Source organism: Elephas maximus, chromosome 3, assembly GCF_024166365.1.
Source record: "Elephas maximus indicus isolate mEleMax1 chromosome 3, mEleMax1 primary haplotype, whole genome shotgun sequence".
Lineage (NCBI taxonomy): Eukaryota > Metazoa > Chordata > Mammalia > Proboscidea > Elephantidae > Elephas > Elephas maximus.
The window spans coordinates 142,906,811-142,926,205 of record NC_064821.1 but is presented as its reverse complement, the minus strand read 5'-3'; the positions used below and the strand labels follow the sequence as shown (position 1 = coordinate 142,926,205).

The following is a 19,395-nucleotide window of genomic DNA, read 5'->3' as shown; positions in this document are numbered from 1 at the left end:
GACACTAGACAGACAAATGCCCTAAGCAAGGGGAAGCATCTTTCTGCTTCTGCCTGGTGTAGCTTTTAATTGTTCTTTCTCAAAATGCATGACATTTTGCTGTTGGTCTTTAGAGCTTACTCTTTTCCTTTGAGCAGTATTTACCTTTACACCAAGGTCCTTCATAAGCTCAATTTCAAAATCCACAACATCATACGGCAGCCGGAATTGAGGGATTTCAGATGTACTAAAACAAAAAGAAAGAAGCATTTGAGAAAAAAAAAAAAAAAAAGACCTGTCTTAAAAAATGCAACGTGTCTTTATTGATCAGTATTAAAGGAATAAGTATCTCTTACAGGGATATTTTGCATATCACATAATGTGTGCCCGAGGATATTCAAATTTTTAGTTGCATGGCAAAATATTATGTGGGCAACGTTTCCTTCTGTTATATATATAAGTTTGCCATGAGTCAGAGCCAACTCAGTGGCAACTTTCAACTATAACAAAAGCTACAGAAGAAGCCGATGTAGAAATAAATATATTACAACCCATGGAGAACAGATAATGAATAGCAAATTGATCGAAAGCAATTCCGACACTTTTAAATTCAATAAGGTAACTGTGGGTCTAAATTCTAAATAACACTTACAGTTACTGAATGTAGAGTATATAGTATATGCAGTAAAGCAGAAGGTCAGTGAAAAAAAAAAGGAAGACCCTCAACGAAATGGACTGACACGGTGGCTTCCATAAGGGGTTCAAACAGCAATAATTGTGAAGATGGCCCACGACTGTGCAGATGTTCATTCTTTTATACACGGGGTCACTATGAGTTAGAACTGACTCAATGGCAATTAACAACAACATATAGTATATGTACTATACTATAGTACTTTTTATGTAATATATAGGTATATATGTGGAAGGTTGAAATTATCCCATTCTTATTACCCATTCTTTAATAAGCATTAAGTTCTACAGGGAAGTTAATCTGAAAAATCTCAGTTAAACAGTGATCCCTAATACACACTGGTTCAGCTATAGACATTTCTCACGTCAACTCCCTGCCAACAGTATACGTCTCCACCCCTGTAATACTGCACCCACTGATCACTTACAGACATGCTTCCAAAGACCAGGTTGTTATGCAAAAGTTGGCATTATGTTAAAATGGAGGATTTTTTTTTTTTTCTGTTTTCAGACCATTCATTTGTCCGATTTTATTTAGAAAATATGATCATGAAAACAATAACAGTTATGATTTACTGATGTGCTCATCACTGTGACAAGTCCAGTTATGTATTACTCCTCTGTGGTGGAGGCTTGGAGGAGACAAACCTGGAGAAAGCCCTGCTGTGTGACTGGAGGGCCCACAGCTTAACCACTCCACCTTCCTCCTATGCTGGACCAGAGCTTCCCTTGCAGAGTTACCTGCAGGGCTCCCCTTCCACCCCTGTAAGCCCTTTGTGATCCAGGAGTCTCCTCTGCCCTGCAGACCTGGCAAGTTACCAAGGCTTGGGGCTTCCTGCTTAATACGCAAAATAGTAGGATAGTAGAATTTTTACTATTGTCGTAAGTGGGAAACGTCGGATAATGAGATAGCTGATAAATGAGGAGTAGGTGTATTCCATTGTTTAAAGACTTGATTGTTTAAATTAGGAAATGAATGAATTACTTCAATTCTGTCACTTTGCAGGATCAATAGGAGCAACAATGTGAACAATATCTTTGATAATGAAATTATTTTTGCTTTAATTGTCAATGTTTTGTTTCGTAAGAATGAATAAAAAGCTAATTATCATTTATACTACATGATTCTTAGTAGAAATAATTTTATAGTTCAGACTAGAAGACAAGTATTATCCACTCCAGGCATCAAATATCCTACATATGCCACTAAACTCCTTCGTTGCACTTATCATTACTTAACATATTTTCTCTTTCTTTGTTTACTGTCTGTCTTCTCACTGCTAGAATGTTCACTGTTGTAGCTCTAGTGCCTGAGGTACATACAGTAGGTGATCAACAAATACTTACACAAGGAATGAATGAAAGAGAAAAGACAGGTAGATGTTAGGTCATGGAGGGCCTCCTGTGCCATGCCACACCTTTTATCTCTTAAATTATGGAGAAATATTGAAAGATTTCAAGCAAAACAGTGATATTATCAGATCTGAAAACCATGAGGAGAAAGGATTTGAAAAGGACAAGTCAGGAAGTCAAGAGAACCATTTGGAAGGTATTGCAGCAGTGCAGGAAGTGAGACATTAAGGACAATGGAGATGGAAGGATAAGAAGACATTTTTAGAAGTATTCCCAAAATATAAACAAAATAAAACCAAACCCCCATTGCCACAGAGTAGATTCTGACTCATAGTGACCCTACAGGACAGAGTGGAACAGCCCCATAAGGTTTCCAAGGAGTGCCTGGTAGATTCAAACTGCCAACCTTTTGGTTAGCAGCTGAGCTCTTAACTACTGCACCACCAGGGCTCTACCAGAAAATATAATCACCAGGAAATTGAGAGTAGTTCAGATAATTCCCATATTTCTGGGTGATTCCACCTGTGATATGGCAAACTCAGAAACAGGAACAATACTGGTGTTGTGAACTTTATGAAGAAAAGATAGATAGGGTTTATACGTATGAGTCTGTTGATCAGGACAAAGAGAATTTCAGGACAGATATTATTCTTTTAAGTAATTACCAGGGGAGGTGTAATTAAACCAGGAAACTAAATGAGATTACCCCTCAAGACTATTTGATAAGAAAACAGATAAAAGACATAAGATGGAATTTGATACGAAAGATCACTTTGCAGGTTTGTTTGGCTTATGAAGGCATTTTTCTTCTTCTGTCTGTGCCCTGTTAACAATCTAAGGTTTTAAAATAAAGTCTTCTTAGTGGCAATCAAAAATCACTCAGTTACTCAGTGGAGTGGGGGACATATAACAGAAATCTTTCTTGTATGTTCATGCTTCTTTCAGGTAAGTGGAATTTACCTATGACAACTCCTTTCCATTTTTTTAAAGCTGCAATTCTCGTACTTTGATATAGCTTTACTTTCATTCATTATTTTAAAGTTACCAGATTTTGTGAATGTGTGTGTTGCACCACATACGTTTTCAAAACATTTTCTACTGCTATTTTTTTTATAGCTATTTCAACTAGACCTCGTTTCCCTTTATTGTCAATCCACATGCATAATGAAAAAACTGTAACATTTTTAATAGCTAAAGCAAAGGGCAATATTGCCCTGACTATCCCAATAAATATTTCATAGTTCATATATATTAATTTTCCATAAGAAGAAAAAGACAAAATCAGAAAATACATATGTGCATGCATACTTAACACTATCTTTATCTTTCTTATTATAATTTCAAGCCCTTTTAACTGTTTTAGACTCATGTCCTAAAAAAAAGAAACCACAGTAGGAAGAAGGAAAACTGATTATTTTATGAATTTGTTGCAGCATCAGAAATAATCAAATCAATTGTATTCAGTACAATAGGGATTAAGTTCTGGGTATATTTTAACAACTCCAATGGTTTTTTTTTTTTAAATGGTTGTTATACTCATTCACCTGTGATAAAAGAATCCGTATGGGTGCAAGGAGAAGGAATGGTAAAACTTGACATTACCTCTTTAAGCAATTGATTTCAAATACAAAACTAATGTAATCTTTTTTAGCTACTTTGGAGATACAAGAGAATGAGAGACATCTGTAAGTGAGAAAATAAATTAACAAAAAAGTTTTGTGGCTATAATTCTGCTCAAATTTCAGTGTCAGTTTTTATAATCCTGTAACAGTGACAAGGAGCCCTGGTGGCGCCATGGATAAGTGCTTTCCTGATAACTGAACGGCCGGCGGTTGGAACCCATCAGCCACTTCATAGGAGAAAGATGTGGCTGTCTGCTTCTGTAAAGATTTACAGCCTTGGAAACCGCATGGGGCAGTTCTACTCTGCCCTACAGGGTCACTAGGAGTCAGAATCGACTCGATGGTAACGCGTTTGTTTGTTTGTTTGTTTGTTTGTTTGTTTTTTAATAACAGCAACGCAGAATGTCTCTACCATGGGATGATCCAAGGGAGAATTAAATGCTTCATATTGTCGCTAGATACTAGGAAGAGTCAAAGGCTAAGGAAAGAAAATAAGTAAAAAAGACAAAAAGGAAAGTTTGGTCATTAATCCAGGCATTATCTGTCCTATTAGAAAATGTTCAGCAAATATATAAAGGCACGAGTTTTGTGCCAAATTATATGATTTAGGTGTCTAGTTTGCATTTGAGTTTAAAAAGTGATAGAGGTGCTAACAGTCATAATAATCACCTACCAACAGAGAATAATTCCCAAACAGGGCTATTTCCATTTTAGTCTTCTTGTGAAAAGGCAATTAAAGGGGCAAAGATTTTCTTTTCTATTTTTTCAGGGCACACAATTCAGTTCATACTTTTGAAATTAGTGCACATATTCACTGATGTGTATAATTGGAAAAAATGTACAATGCTTATACACATGTTGTTAATAGATTGTTTTTCCTAATTAATAAAGCTGAGGTAAAATACCATTAAAAGAGATAGTCTAAATCCAGCAAAATAACGTATTGGGTATTTCGCTACCCAGGAAAACAAATAAATAAAATATATGTAAAACTCCTAGTGGCGAAATATCAATACAGAAAAATAATTAATTCTTGACAATCAGGTTACTTACTCTTCAGCTTTATTTAATCATCATATTTTCTCCAAAAGGTCTTCCTACTATGTGATATGTTTGCCTGATGAGTCTGCTGAAGTTATATATTAATGATAGCTTATCCTGGGTTTAGCATATTTTCATTTGGCCAATATTGAAGTTTATACATTTATTAACAAATATTTAGAGGTGCCAGAAAAATGTAAAAAATGTAAGCACAAATTACAGTTATAATTTCATTAAATTTATTCCGTGAAGACTAAATATGATAAATACATTGCTTAAAGAATGGTTCAGTAGCAATCACAAATTTAAATTCTAAATATAGCGAGAGTTAGGCCAAATGGTTGTACATACTTTTTCTTATGCAAGATGGCACGCTTAGGGAAAATAACAAATTGAGCAATATCATTCATTCAAATTATTTCTTATTTTTACATTGAATGCTTTAAGCAATATCCACTCCCTACTCATAATAAGTTTTATTTCTCTGTGATCATAAGAGTCTCACTTATTTTAAAAAACACCAAACTCCACCTATTTGCTAAGCTTGACTCAAATATCTGAAAGTCACTGATATAAAGTGAATATTTTCCATTTCATATATAAATTGTCATGTGAATAAAATGACTATGAGACTGAATCCTTCCTTAAAATAATGGTGCTGATTAATATCAAATATTAACAAGGTATTAATGGGACAAACACTCCATAAACATATATTACAACAGTACATTTTCAGTAGACTCTGACATACTTACAATCACATGCAAGATTTAGGAGATTATAAGCAGAAAATATATGAGCAGGAACTGTGCAAGAAAAAATGAATAGTCTAATATTCTATAGAAGTTGCTTTTCCCCATCACTAATTTCCATGATTTTTAGATATATCTTCATTAAAGCAAAGATTCACAGGGATAAAACAATTTTTCCTAAATTGGTAGCCATAAAATATTTTACTGAGATTCATCTTGAATTCATAGAATTAGGCAGAGAAATTTTTAAATAAATATTGCTTCAAGCCAACTGGAAAATTTAAGTGAGTAATGTAATCAAAATTTGAACATTTGGAAAAAGAACATTTAAAATACCATCTGTGAGCTTGAAGTTTCTATATGATAATGAACCAATAATATTCATAATTGTTTTACCCCATCATTTTTGTTACTATAAATATAAATGTAGTTATTACCTTAAACCACCAACATATTCTTGTTTTTCAAATATAGTGATGTCAGAGTAGCCTAATCGAGCCAAAAAGGAAGCACAACTTATACTTGCAGGCCCACCACCAAAAAGAGCAATCTTTGCAGAATAGGCTTCAGGCATTTTTTCTGGGGGAGGCAGAGAAGGATTTCTGATTTGTGGGATATTCATTGCTTTGAACACCTATGGAGAAATCAATTGCCATTGTTAAAATTTTAAGACTACCTTTTGCACACTCAAAACATATTTTTAATAAGTTTCAAACTCATTAGTGTTTTACAATAGTAATAAATAATAAATTATCAATAATAATGTGACATAGTTAGAGGCTCTGCTGAGTCAAGGAGATGATGACTTACACCTGACTAGCTCATTCTTAATCTTGGAAATTACTTTCTATGTTGAGACCTCCTCTAGGAAGCATTCCTGACTCACCTTCCTGACTCCCACCTCCATGCGAGGTTATGTGCTCTGCTCCTTCTCTGAGCTCCCAAGGCATACTTGGTCTACCTCTAACATAACCACTGCAGATTTACCTGTTTATGTTTCATTTTTCCATTTTAGGCAGTAGAACATTAGCTCGAGTCAAGGAATGAGTCGTATATATAAACACACACATATATGTTTTGGTATTTCTTTAAATACGCCTTACCATTGTATTACCAGCAGTTAGAACCATTCTTGGTGCATGGTAGACATTCAGTAAACAATTTGTTGACTTTTGGTTATGATAGATTGGCTTTCAAGGATAAAATCTGAAAAATCTGTTTGAAGCACTGGAGAGCTACTGAAGCAAGTCAGACTTTAGAGACCAAGATCTCAGAGAGAAGAGCAGCAATGAGATGATAGTTTAGGAGTCACTTTTCCCCTGAGGGCATTTTCCACTTAGTAGAGGAAGAAAGAGCTAAGAATCTTTAAGAAGGTCAAAGCTCAGAAGAGACAACAAGAGAGATACTGCCAATCCTCTAAGCCTAGAGACTTGGGGTTTAGGAAATGGAAGAGGCCAGGAACACGGAGCTGAAGAAAATACAGAGAAATGAGCTTAATTCTCAAGCTACACAGCACAAAAGTCTAAGAATCTAAATGGAAACCTGCTGTAAAGCAGAAGAGAGCTTTCTAAACTCTAATGGTCCAGAGAAAACAAAAACTAGAGTATAAAAAAAGGAGTGGCTAAAGAAGAAGGAGCCCTCATAAACACCTCCAGGATATAGCTAGGACTTCTTGAGGGCTATTTTTTTTTTTTTTATAGTTATAAGCGGGGCAAACTAGAGGAAGATAATCAACCCATCCTTGAGTTACCTCTGCTACTGACTTGGGACAATGAAATGATATTTTTTAAGAACTGCAAGAAAATACCTTCTACAATTCTATTCAGAAGGAAAAATGTCCCTGGAATGGAAGGTGAAATATATTTGCAGAATTAGCAACAAAAACAAGTATAAAACAACACTAAAGGAACTTCTTCAGGAAGAATGCAAATTATCTCAGACAGAAACACAGAAATACAGTAAGGAATAACCCAAAAAATAGGACTGATAATTATAAACTTGTGGGTAAATATAAATTAATATTGACTGTATAAAGTAACAATAATAATAATGTCATGCAAGGTTTAAGATAAATGAAAGCTAAAATGCATGACAAAAGGCATGGGAGTTTAAATAGGAAGGGGTAAGAATACTAATGCATATTAGGCTATTCAGTTTAGGTTATATGTTATACCTCCACAATAATAGTAAAAGAATATACAACTAGCTAAGGTGTGTGTGTGTTGGGGAGGTGAGTGGAATAAAAATGCATACTTCATTAATCCAAAAGTCAGAAAATTATATTAAATGACCGGGGGGGGGGGGGGAGAACCAGAAAACACACAGTAAGATGATGAATATAAACTTAAAATATAGCAATAATTACATTAAATATAAGTGTACTAAAACTTCAATTAAAAGACAAACACTGTAAAAAAGACACACCTTAAAATGTCAGGACACAGAAATATGTAAAGTTAAAAGGTAGAAAAATTTATGCCATGTAAACACTAACTAAAACAAAGCTGATATAAAAAAAAAAAAACTAAAAGAAAGCTGGTATATGTATATCATTATCAGACGTATTAGACTTTAAGGCAAGATGCATTACTAAAGTTAAAGAAGAACAATTCATAATAATAAAAAGGGCAACTACCAGCAATATTTTACAATTATAAGCCTATACAGTTTCACCTAATTACAAAGTCATATATAATTGCAGTTACATACAAAGAGAAACAGACAGAACCCAAAGAAAAATCAAACCAACATTTTTCTCCTTCCATCAAAACTTGACTATGAATAGAATTGGCTTACAAATTCATACTAAAGCCTAGCATAAATTATTTCTAACATCTAATGGGTTACCTCACAGTGTTATTTGCTTTTAATAGGTAGAACAGTAAAATCTGTGTGGAATCCCAGGGAAAAATCAAGAGATATAGATGGAAGTTCTTCTTGGGAATGAGGTATGGGGGAGACAGACTTTTATGCTTCCTTGAAATCACCCCACAAATACCACCAACTACTTTAATAAAGCTTGTTATTCAAAATATATAAAAACAAACATTATTTTACTTAAAACTTGAAGCCAAGTATTATGAACAAGTATTCAACATCACCACCAGTTGCTGTTAGTTGATTCCAACTCACAGTGACCCTGTAAGATAGAGTAGAACTGCCCCATAGGGTTTCCAAGGCTGTAATCTTTACAGAAGCAGACTGCCACATCTTTCTCCCTAAGAGCCGCTGGTAGGTTCAAACCACCAACCTTTCAGTTAGCAGCCGAGCACTTAATCAGTGTGACACCAGGGCTCCTTCAACAGGTATTACAAGAGCTTATTTCTCAGCCCTTACAAAATGGCCTTCATAAATGCTCCCTTTGCATTTTGTCCTTATCTTGTCTAAATACTTTATCACATTCCACTGGTTTACGTATCTGTTTCATTACCCAACTATAAAATATTTAAGAGCAGACACGTCTTTAAATTTCCAGTATTTTTATATTATATACATGTTTACACATATAAATTAATGAAGAGTTTCATTTAAATTAATAATATAATCATTTCTTATTTTCACCCAAATGTCGGGTTTCACAAATTACAGATGTATGTTGCTGCTGTTCCCTGTACTATCCAACTAGTACAGATTTTCCCTCATGCTATCTTTGAATCGACATATATTTGTACCTTTTATTTCTAAGCAACCTGAAAAGGGAGCTAATTAGTGCAAATTCTAAATTAATGAACTACCTTACTTAATAATTAATTACAATGCACTTGAAATCTATTTATTATATCTTCCCAAAACAAAATTGTTATAAACTCTTTTGCATACTTTTCATAAATGAATATTTAAAACATATATTTAACATGATCAGGGAGAGCTATAGCTAATTTCCTTTAGGGATTAAATAAATGCTAGTTTTTTCATGCTCATGCAAACAGGTAATTAGAAACGTCACTTTACCATGTTAAAATTTACTAGCATTGGGGAGGGGTGGGGATGGAGGAACACTTAAAGGACAGTAGATAAGTGCTAACTTTGGTGAGGGATGGGACAGTACATAATACTGGGAAAAAAAACTTACTAGCATTTATAAAATAACACTGTATTTTAACAAACTTCAGAAGCATAAAACTTACAGTAGTTTTTTAAAAACATTATTTATTGCTGACATCTAATACAATCCAGGAGAATTCAATGTGGTTATTTATGGAATTTACAGGCTGAAAAGCTTATAAGCTGAAGGTAAGTTGTGACAACCATATAGAACTGGATTTGTGAAATGTTTGCCTTGTAATATTCACTCAAAAGCAAGAAATAGTTTCTTTTTGAGATACTGAACATATCTGACATAAATTCTAGCCAATGACATGCAAATGAAGTAGAAATTACCCAATAATATACAATATGGACACATTTTCATCTAAGGACATTTTAATTATTTTTAAATTAATTCTTTGATTGCCCTTTAAAACAAGTGAAAATTTAAATATTGAACTCCAAAAATATTTACAGAATCCCTCCTAGAAAACCTACGGAGTTGGAAGTTCTCAGGAGATTGGAAGGAATAAAGTGAATACATTCCTCTACTCATGATGGCACCATGTGCATGTATTAGTATGTGAATAGTTACCCCTGACCTGGACAACTTTAGGTTGCATATTTATGAGCTGCTCAAAACCCCAGTGCTGTCGAGTTGATTCACAAATCTGCTCAATGCAATAATCTATGAATTGATATTATTCTTTATCTGTTTTGTTCTTTTTTTACATTTTTTTTTAATTGCAGGATATTATCCCACTTATTTTTATAGAAGATTGGAACCATCTTGGTAGTTGTATATTTGAACAACACTTTTGCAACTTTTACCACAAAAGGTAATATATATTTAAGAGGTTTGGCTTTGGAACTAGACTACTCGGAGATGAGGCTTGCCTGCCATCATTTTTACAGTGTGTGATACTGAACAAGTTTCACTAACATTACTATACTTCAATATCCTCAACCTTAAAGTAGGGTTAATACTGTCTATCTCATAGAGCTACTATGAGAATTAAATGAGTTAACACACGTGTAAAACACTTTGGAAAAGCACCTGACCAGGTACCAAATGTTATTTCTCAGTTCACCTAGTATACAAATTCCAATGGACCAAATCTATCTAACCTTGTACTGTCCAACATGGTAGCCACTATCCATATATAACTACTCAAACTGAAATTTAAATAAATTAAAAAAGTAAATAAAGCTAAGGGTTCAGCTCCTCTGTAGCACTAGCCATATTTCAAGTGCTACATGTGGCTATTGGCTAACATGCAATAGAACATTTCCATCGTTGACCAAAAAAAACCTAAACCCGTTGCCAATGAGTGGATTCCAACTCATAATGACCCTATAGGACAGAGTAGAACTGCCCCATAGAGTTTCCAAGGACCAGTTAATGGAAAAAATCAAGTAAATAAGAAGTGATGAGTTTTTAGTATTTGTCACATTTATTTCCAATAGAATTTATTTCATTGCACATTCACATAATTTAATTTTTCATAAAGGCTATGTTCAACAAACAGCTCCCAAAATCCCTGAAAATTTAACAATTAACTCTCAAGAGCTGGTACAAGCTAGTTTCAGCACACTTTTGGATTTAGGCAATGTATGAGGGCCTGTCTTAGTTATCTAGTGCTGCTATAACAGAAATATAAGTGGACGGCTTTAACAAACAGAAATTTATTCTTTCATAGCCTACGGAGCTACAAGTCTGAACTCTAGGTGCCAGCTCCTGGTTTGGGGGCTTCTCTACACAGGAACCTTGAGTCCAAAGGACATGCTCTGCTCCTAGTACTGTTTTCTTGGTGGTATGAGGTCTCCCTGTCTCTCTGCTCCCTCCTCTCTTTTATATCCCAAGAGACTGACTTAAGAAACAATCTAATCTTGTAGATTGAATCTTGCCTCATTAACATAATCGCCTCTAATCCTGCCTTATTAACAACACAGAGGCACGGTTTACAACACATAGGAAAATCATATCAGATGACAAAATGATGGGCAATCACACAATACTGGGAATCATGGCCTAGCCAAGTTGACATGTTTTGGGGGGACACAATTCAACCCATAACAAGACCCATCTAATTTTTTTTTTAAACCTCTGAGATACTGCCATCATTAAATTTCAAACTTTGAGAAACATCACCTACACTTTCCAACTTTCTGAAAATTGGAGGAATAAATGGCCCTATATGTTTTTTGAAGCCACAGTATTCAACTCCTTTTCAATTAAAATACACATGTTAACTTCACATATATACAATATAAGTCCATGAACATAGCCTGATTCTGACAAGTTGAAAAAAAAAAAAAAAAATTTCCCCAGAAGTAAAATAGATCATTCCATAAACATTATGTGAGTGTGTGTGGGCAGGGGGAAGAAGTGTACCTGGATATGCATCTACTTACACTATAAATCTATGAGAAATGAAATCATTTCCACATTTAAAATTGCCATTTTATGAAGGAAAGGAGATAATATCTAATAAAGTAAATACAGAACTATGTTTAAAATATGAGTCATGTGATATTTTTCATCAGGCTGCTAACACACAGATATGTTAGTGAAAATGGTAATTTATACTATTGAGAAAAGAGCATGCATTAATTTTGTCTCAAAACTTAATACATTAAAGTAAATCTCTAAGAGTTAACAATGTCCAAAAATAAATAGGAATAAAAGACTTTTTTTTCATTTCTTTTTTAAACTAGATAAGTTTTCACATAAATGTAACTTAAAAGTACAAATTATAAATAAAAATTATACTAGGTCCAGTTACTTATAATATCAAGGGAACATTTCCTAATCAATTTTCTTGAAATATAGTTCACTGTTGTTTCATAATATAACAAAAATTTAATCCAAGACAATTTAGCTCTTTAGGTGAGAAAACCCTCCTTTTTTAAAAACAAAATTCAGCTGTGTCAGCCCACTGATTAATTTTCTAAGATTTGACTTTTTTTCGAAGCTGAAGGTTGAAGTGCCAAAACAATGTAATAAAGGAAACAAATTGGTTAACCAATATCACAAGAGTGATTCGAGCATTTAAACACGCTTGGAAGGTATACTTAACGTGCATTTTCCCAGCAATAATAAGAAGGGCGATACTCACTGAACACATACTATGTGGCAGACATTATGCTAAGTCTCTATGCAGATGATCTCATTCAATCTACAAAGTAGCCATCTAGGGAGTACCATTACTGTTTCCATTCCTTAGATGGGGAAGCTGTGCCAAAATTCATACACTAAGGATTTTGTCCCAGGCTATTTGATTCCAGCGCCTCAACTCTTAAACACTTTCATTGTCAAATTTTTACAGTGATTTTGAAAAGGAAATTCATTATATACCTATCCAATTTCAATAGGAAATATATGCTGAAAAAGTTATTACATGAACTTATCTTTTCTAAAACATATATACTTTTATATATTCTAGTCAATCTATCAACAACAAAAGCTTGTTGTTATTCCTATTAAATTAATTTTACAAACCAACAATTGACTGTGAAGTGTTTGAAAAACACTATACCATCTGGCTTCCTGCCATGCTATCCTGACACCTGAGAAATTAAGGTAGTAAGCTGCATTAAGAGGACCATGATCTTATAACAAATCAAAATATTTTACATTTTTATCTATTTTAATGTGCTCCCTTCCCTACTTGTACTATTTTAAATTATTTTGCTTTTATTCAATAGTTATTTAACAAACATGTACAGAGTCCCACAATGTAACGGTATGGTGTTGTAAAAAACAATTACAAAACGGTCTAGCTGCTTACCACATTCACTGCTGTTCGAATAACACACAGCTACCAAAATCTGAGCATTTATTATCTGCTAGGTCCTGGTGGGAAACTCTGGTGGCGTAGTGCTTAAGTGCTACAGCTGCTAACGAAAGGGTTGGCAGTTTGAATCTGCCAGGTGCTCCCTGGAAACTCTATGGGGCAGTTCTACTCTGTTCTATAGGGTTGCTGAGTCGGAATCGACTCGACCGCACTGGGTTTGGTTTTTTGGGTTTGAGGTCCTGGTGGCAAAGTTTAAGAGCTACGTCTGCTAACCAAAAGGTCAGCAGTTAGGATCCACCATGCACTCCTTGGAAACTCTGTGGGGCCATTCTACTCTGTACTTAAGGGTCACTATGGATCAAAATCCACTCGAGGGCAACAAGTTTGGTTTTTATGGGGTTTCGGTCCTGGCAGCTGCTAACCAAAACGATAGTAGTTCAAATCCATCAGCCATTCCTTGGAGACTCTGTAATGCAGTTCTACTCTGTCCTATAGGGTCACTATGAGTTGAATGAACTTGACGGCAAAGGGGTTGGTTTTTTTTTTTGGGGGGGTCCTTTGTAAGAGGTTTTACTTTTTTTGTTTGTTTCTTTTAATTTTATAACATAGCTTACAGTCTGAATTACCCAATGGGTTAGGAACTATTTAGAAGGTTTTTCTTCCTTATTTGTAATCCCACTGCAAGGAGCCCGGATGGAGCAAATGATTATGTATTGGGCTGCTAACCAACATGTTGGTGGTTCAAACCCACCAAGTGGTTCTGTCAGACAAAGACCTGGCAATTTGCTTCCATAGATTGCAGTCTAGAAAACCCTACGAGGGCAGTTCTACTCTGTCACACGAGGTTGCTTTGAATTGGAAACCAGCAACAGCAATCCCAGGGCACAGTAAAGTACCTAGCACACAATAGGTTCCCAACAAGATCTTGCTGAATTTAAAAATTCCTGAGCTCCGTGGTATGCTTCAACAAATGTATAACCATCATCAAGGAAACACAGTTCTTTCTCAGTGATACTGAAGGACAGTTATTTGTAAGTGAATATTCTTCTTGAGGAGCTTAGAGTTCCTTGCATAATCACCTTGGAAGTCTGACCTTTCACTCCTCTGGAAAGTACATTTCTTTCATCACTTCAAATTGACTTACCCAGCATTATCCTCATCATTTTAACATTATCTTGAAGGGAATGACTGAGAAACAGAGAAGGGCCGTAGAATTTCCCCCAAGTCTTCTAACATTTTGGAGGCAAAAACAGTTTGCTTAATCCTTTCATAGTGCTATGGAAATGAAAAAAGGTGTAACATGGTAAATACAAGAATATTTAGTAATCCTAATTTGAGGGTAATCCATTCTCATTTTAATCCCTCTTACTTTCTAAAATAGTACATAATGGAAATAAGCATGAATGCTTGGTAGCTATAATTCTTGCCCAACTACTCTGTCCTTATTGGCCAAGCTGTAACAAAAATAAACTATAGGAAAATCATGACAAATAAACATTCTTGGAAATTCCGGATATGTTTCAATACTATCCTCACTAGTTGAGGGATTAATTGTAAAAGGAGGGTTGCATTCTGCATATCTCACAAGTGAAATGTATCTGGCAAATATTTAACTTGAATTCAGTAAAGAGTAAAAAACAAATGCTGGTAATTTCTAAATAGATTTTATTCCATCACTATAAGTCTATGAGAAATGTTAATAAAAATAATACAGTAGTTTTCATTTTGCTGGTTTCAGTTTCTTTGGGTTATTTAATAAGTAGAATGACAGTCTGGTTGCCTTTTAAATGCTTGAATGCAAAAAGATTGCTATTTTATGGCTCCAAAAGTAAGTTCTCTCAAAATAGATGCCTTTTAGGATGACCCTTATATGTAATTTTCTTTGCAACTTGCTTTCTTTTGTAAAAGAAGTCAAAAGAAATCCTGAGTTCACATACTGCACTCATCCTTTGAAAAGAAACAGGCTACCTGACAAACAGTTCTTTTCACCACAATTAAACAAAGGACAGCAAAAGTGGGGCCTGTGATTCAAATGCAACAGAAGTGGGGGAAACCTCATGTCATGGAAAATTTTCGGTTATCATAATTATTAATGTATTAATAATTCTTAAAGATTTTGTTTCATTATTTTCATATTACTAATGTAGACACTGGAACCCTGGTGGTGGAATGGTTGTGTGTTTGGCTGCTAACCAAAAGGTAAGCAGTTCGAATCCACCAGCTGCTCCTTGGAAACCTTATGGGGCAGTTCTACTCTGTTCTACAGGATCGCTATGAGTCGATATCGACTTGACGGCAACAGGTTTGGTTTTAATGTAGACATTGTTCTCAGCTATCTCTGACATGGTAAAAATACAGTGTAATTTGAAATCAGAATATTCTCTGCTATTTTTTTTATTCAATAGAAACTTTATGGGGCAGTTCTACTCTGTCCTATAGGGTCGCTATGAGTCGGAATCGACTTGACGGCACTAGATTGGGATTCAATTTCCACCTCAGTTTAGTAAACATCTTTATGTGCCTTCTGTGTGTTACACATGAGTAAGCACGTAGATGAACATGGACTCTCCCACTAAGAGCTGCCTGGGAGAGAATATTAATACATCTTACATATACAAAGATTATTACAGTGCAATATATTACATGCTGGGTTCATTTCCAAATATAGTGCTCTCAGAGCACATGAGAAAAAATCCTACCCAGAAGGGAACCAAACTTTTTAAGAAGATGACAACTGAACCAGATCTTAAAAACAAACAACAACCAAAAAAAAAAAAAAAAAACCTGCATTATCTTGGCAAGGACTTCACCTCTCTGAATATCAATCCTAAAATCAGAAAATAATTACTTCAGAAATTTATTGTGAGGACTAAAAGAATCAATGATGATAAGTTCCTGTGATTAACACATTCTCTGTACCAGACACTCCTCTAGATGCTTAACATTTGTATCTCCAATCTTAGCAGTCTTCAAAGGTAGGTAATGACTGCTCATTGTATAAAGAAACTAATACATAAATCATCATTCTTACATTATAGTTCATAGTCTTATTATGATTATATTGAGATACAATTGAGATTTGAGGCTGCAATTGAGTCAAACGGTTTAAATTGACCAAATGTCATCATAAAACATAGGTGCTTATATTTTGGTTATGAGCAACTACGGATCAAAAATCACATTCAGGCTCAAACCAAGCAATACAGGGTTTGCTCATGCCATTCCCTCTGCCTTGAATACTCTCTTACGCCTAGCTTTGCTTGACTTGAAGAGCATCTTTCAGGTCTCAGTTGAAGTTTCACTTTCTCAGCTCGCCTTCTCTGGCAGGCTACCTGTTAGGTTTCCTAGTGAAAGGTTCCCAAAGTATAGTCCCAGTTCCCTCTCTCAGCACTTCATTGAATTTGCTTCTTTAATCCGCTTTTTCACAGGCAGTTAAGTTCTCTGGGGGCTAGGATCATTCCCATCCTATTCCCTACTGTACACTTGGCACCCAGACACTGCCTAATGCCTGCTTAGTCACTCAGATATGTGTTTAATGTAGGAGTTGGAAACTAAAGATGACAGGTGCCAGGCAACCAATTTTTTAACTACAAATTGAAATGTTACTTTATATCACATAAGAAACGAAGTCATCAAGATTTTTGACCAAAAATATAATTGTCTCTTTCTGTATTAATATAATTTTTTCTAGAAACAGTGGTAATGATTAATTATGGAGCCAATGCTATTTAAAAATTGATTAATAAATAAAACAGCAGTAATTAGAAGGCAGCGATAATTAAAATATACTGCTTATTATGTTATATGCCAGAAAATCATCTACTAAGCTATTTTTAAAGAGTCACCTTTCTGTTTTGTTGATCATCCCTAGTTTTGTTTTTATGCTCTATTTCATTGGTCTGTTATTCTCATTCCCTTTCTTCTGCTTTTTTTACTATTTAGCACTAATACCACTCTCTCCCTTCTCCTCTCCCCACCTCCCCCCCCCCCAGCTCCTTGTGGGAAAGATTTCACTTATTTATACATAAACTTTTTTTTTTTTTCTGTTATACACATTTAACATTAGAAATTATCAGGTAAAAGTTTTATTGGCTGATTCTCACTACATGTCCTTGGAAGTTGTGGTCGTTCAGGTTTAAATATTACCTATTGTTACATCCTCTTTAACTCCTGAGTTACAAATGTGTTTCCTCCCTACCCCAAACATATGTTTTTTTGTTATTGTTTTCATTTGGGCTATATTTTTATTCATGGTTTCTAATTTAGTTTTGCTGTAGAGAAAACAGTCTATTTGTAATGGTTTGGGAATATATATACATATTCATATAACTATATATATATATATATACTCCCTGGGTAGTCCAAATGGTTGACACACTCGGCTGCTAACCAAAAGGCTGGAAGCTTGAGCTCACTCAGGGATGCCTTGTAAGAAAGACCTGGCCTGGGAGAATCTGCCACTGAAAACTCTATGGTGCACAGTTCTACTCTGACACACGTGGAATCACCATGAGTTGGAACTGACTCAATGGCAACTGGATAGTCAACTGTTTATGATGTCCCACAAGTGCCTGAAAAGAATGCATTCACTCTATATTAGTTGGGTGTAGGGATCTTTACAGATTTATTAAATCAATCTAATAAACCTTATTCAAATAAGCCTTACTAATTTTATGTAAGGCTATATTGTAATATATATACAAATTTATGAATGTTACATCTTTTAAGTGATCGGTTTTGTCATTACTCATTTTTCTCTTTATTTTTCTTAAAGCTTTCCCTGTAAAATTCTATTTGTTAAATATTAATATCACTACACTAACTTTCTTAATGTTAGTGTTTGCATAGGATACTTTTTTCCACCACCTCATTTTCAATGTTCTCTTAAGGGCTTTCTCTTCTAAACATCATATGAAACATATAAAACATCAAACATAACTCTCTGGAGTATCTGTTTTTAATCAATACTGATAGTCACATGCTCTAATCGGTAAGTTTAACCCATATATATTATTAGCCCTTTAAAAAAATTGTGCTCTTGGCTTCTGACATTTATTGATACTGGGGTCAGTCTAACTGTCATTTGGTTTTAAAATAATCCATTTTCTCTTTCTCTCTTTATCCTCAGTATTTCACCCATGTGTCCAGGGGAAGGACTTACAGTTTTCCTTTCTTCTGAAAAATTACCTGTCATAATTGCTTTGAAGCATTGCTGTTAGGGTGATGTTTCTTTTGCTGTATCAAGAGCTCCTTTAGTACACATATTTGAGTCTTCCAAGCTTCTTATCTTTTCTATTATTCTTTTCAATTCTTTATATCTATTTACTGCATTGTGGATGAATTTCTCAGGTCTATTTTTTAGTTCATCAATTATATCTGTGACTATATCCAATCTCAAATTTTCTATTGATGTTTTCATTTCAGTCAATTTTTCCAATTGTATATTTTTCATATCAAACTCACCTTTTTTTCTTTCATAATTTTATCTTCTACTTACGAATATTATTATTTTACAGTCATTTATTTTTAAAGTCCTGACTATGGTATGATTCATTTCATCAAGATAAATTCATCTCCTATCAGTTGAGTTTTTTGATTTTCACTGATAGCATTAGATTCCCTAATATAGTTTTAAACTTTCTGTTTTTGGTTTATTCCGAGTGATATTTCTCTCCTCGCATTTACCCTCTTGCTTCCTAGCAGGTAGATGGTGGCATCCACCCAGCACTACTGGTCATGCTCTCTTCCACAGCAGACTGGGTCTTTTACTGGAAGCTCACCAATCAGGTAATGAAGAGAAAGCAGAGATACAATAGAAGATAGTCCCTGTGCCCCTAGGCACATGACCATATCACTGGCTGCACAGCTGTCTCAGATCCTTTTTGCAGTTTTTTAAAAGCCGCGGTCCTGTATAGTAGTTGCACCTACTTTTATCAACTTTCTAGCAAAGGTACGTGAGTCTAATCCCCCATCATGCTTAATGTTTTGATACTGGTTACCCCATAGCAGTCCAACTTCCAAGCAGTCTCTATTTATGGTTCCAGAGACTACCAGAGGGGTGGCCCAACTCCTCTGCTTATAGTTAAATGTTTCTATACGATTTCTGGAGCCCTGGTGGCATAGTGATGACGA

At 34.8% G+C, this 19,395-nt stretch overlaps 1 protein-coding gene across 4 annotated transcripts in view; it reads right to left on the bottom strand.

Annotated features, from left to right (window-relative positions):
* DPYD (dihydropyrimidine dehydrogenase) overlaps positions 1-19,395 on the bottom strand; it is a 981,230-nt gene that overhangs the window by 709,607 nt on the left and 252,228 nt on the right. For all 4 annotated transcript variants that reach the window (XM_049875731.1, XM_049875734.1, XM_049875732.1 and 1 more), the window contains 2 exons: positions 5,878-6,074; positions 145-226 (listed from right to left, as the gene is read on the bottom strand). In XM_049875731.1, the coding sequence (XP_049731688.1) occupies positions 145-226; positions 5,878-6,074 (279 nt within the window). The remainder of the gene's footprint in view (positions 1-144; positions 227-5,877; positions 6,075-19,395) is intronic.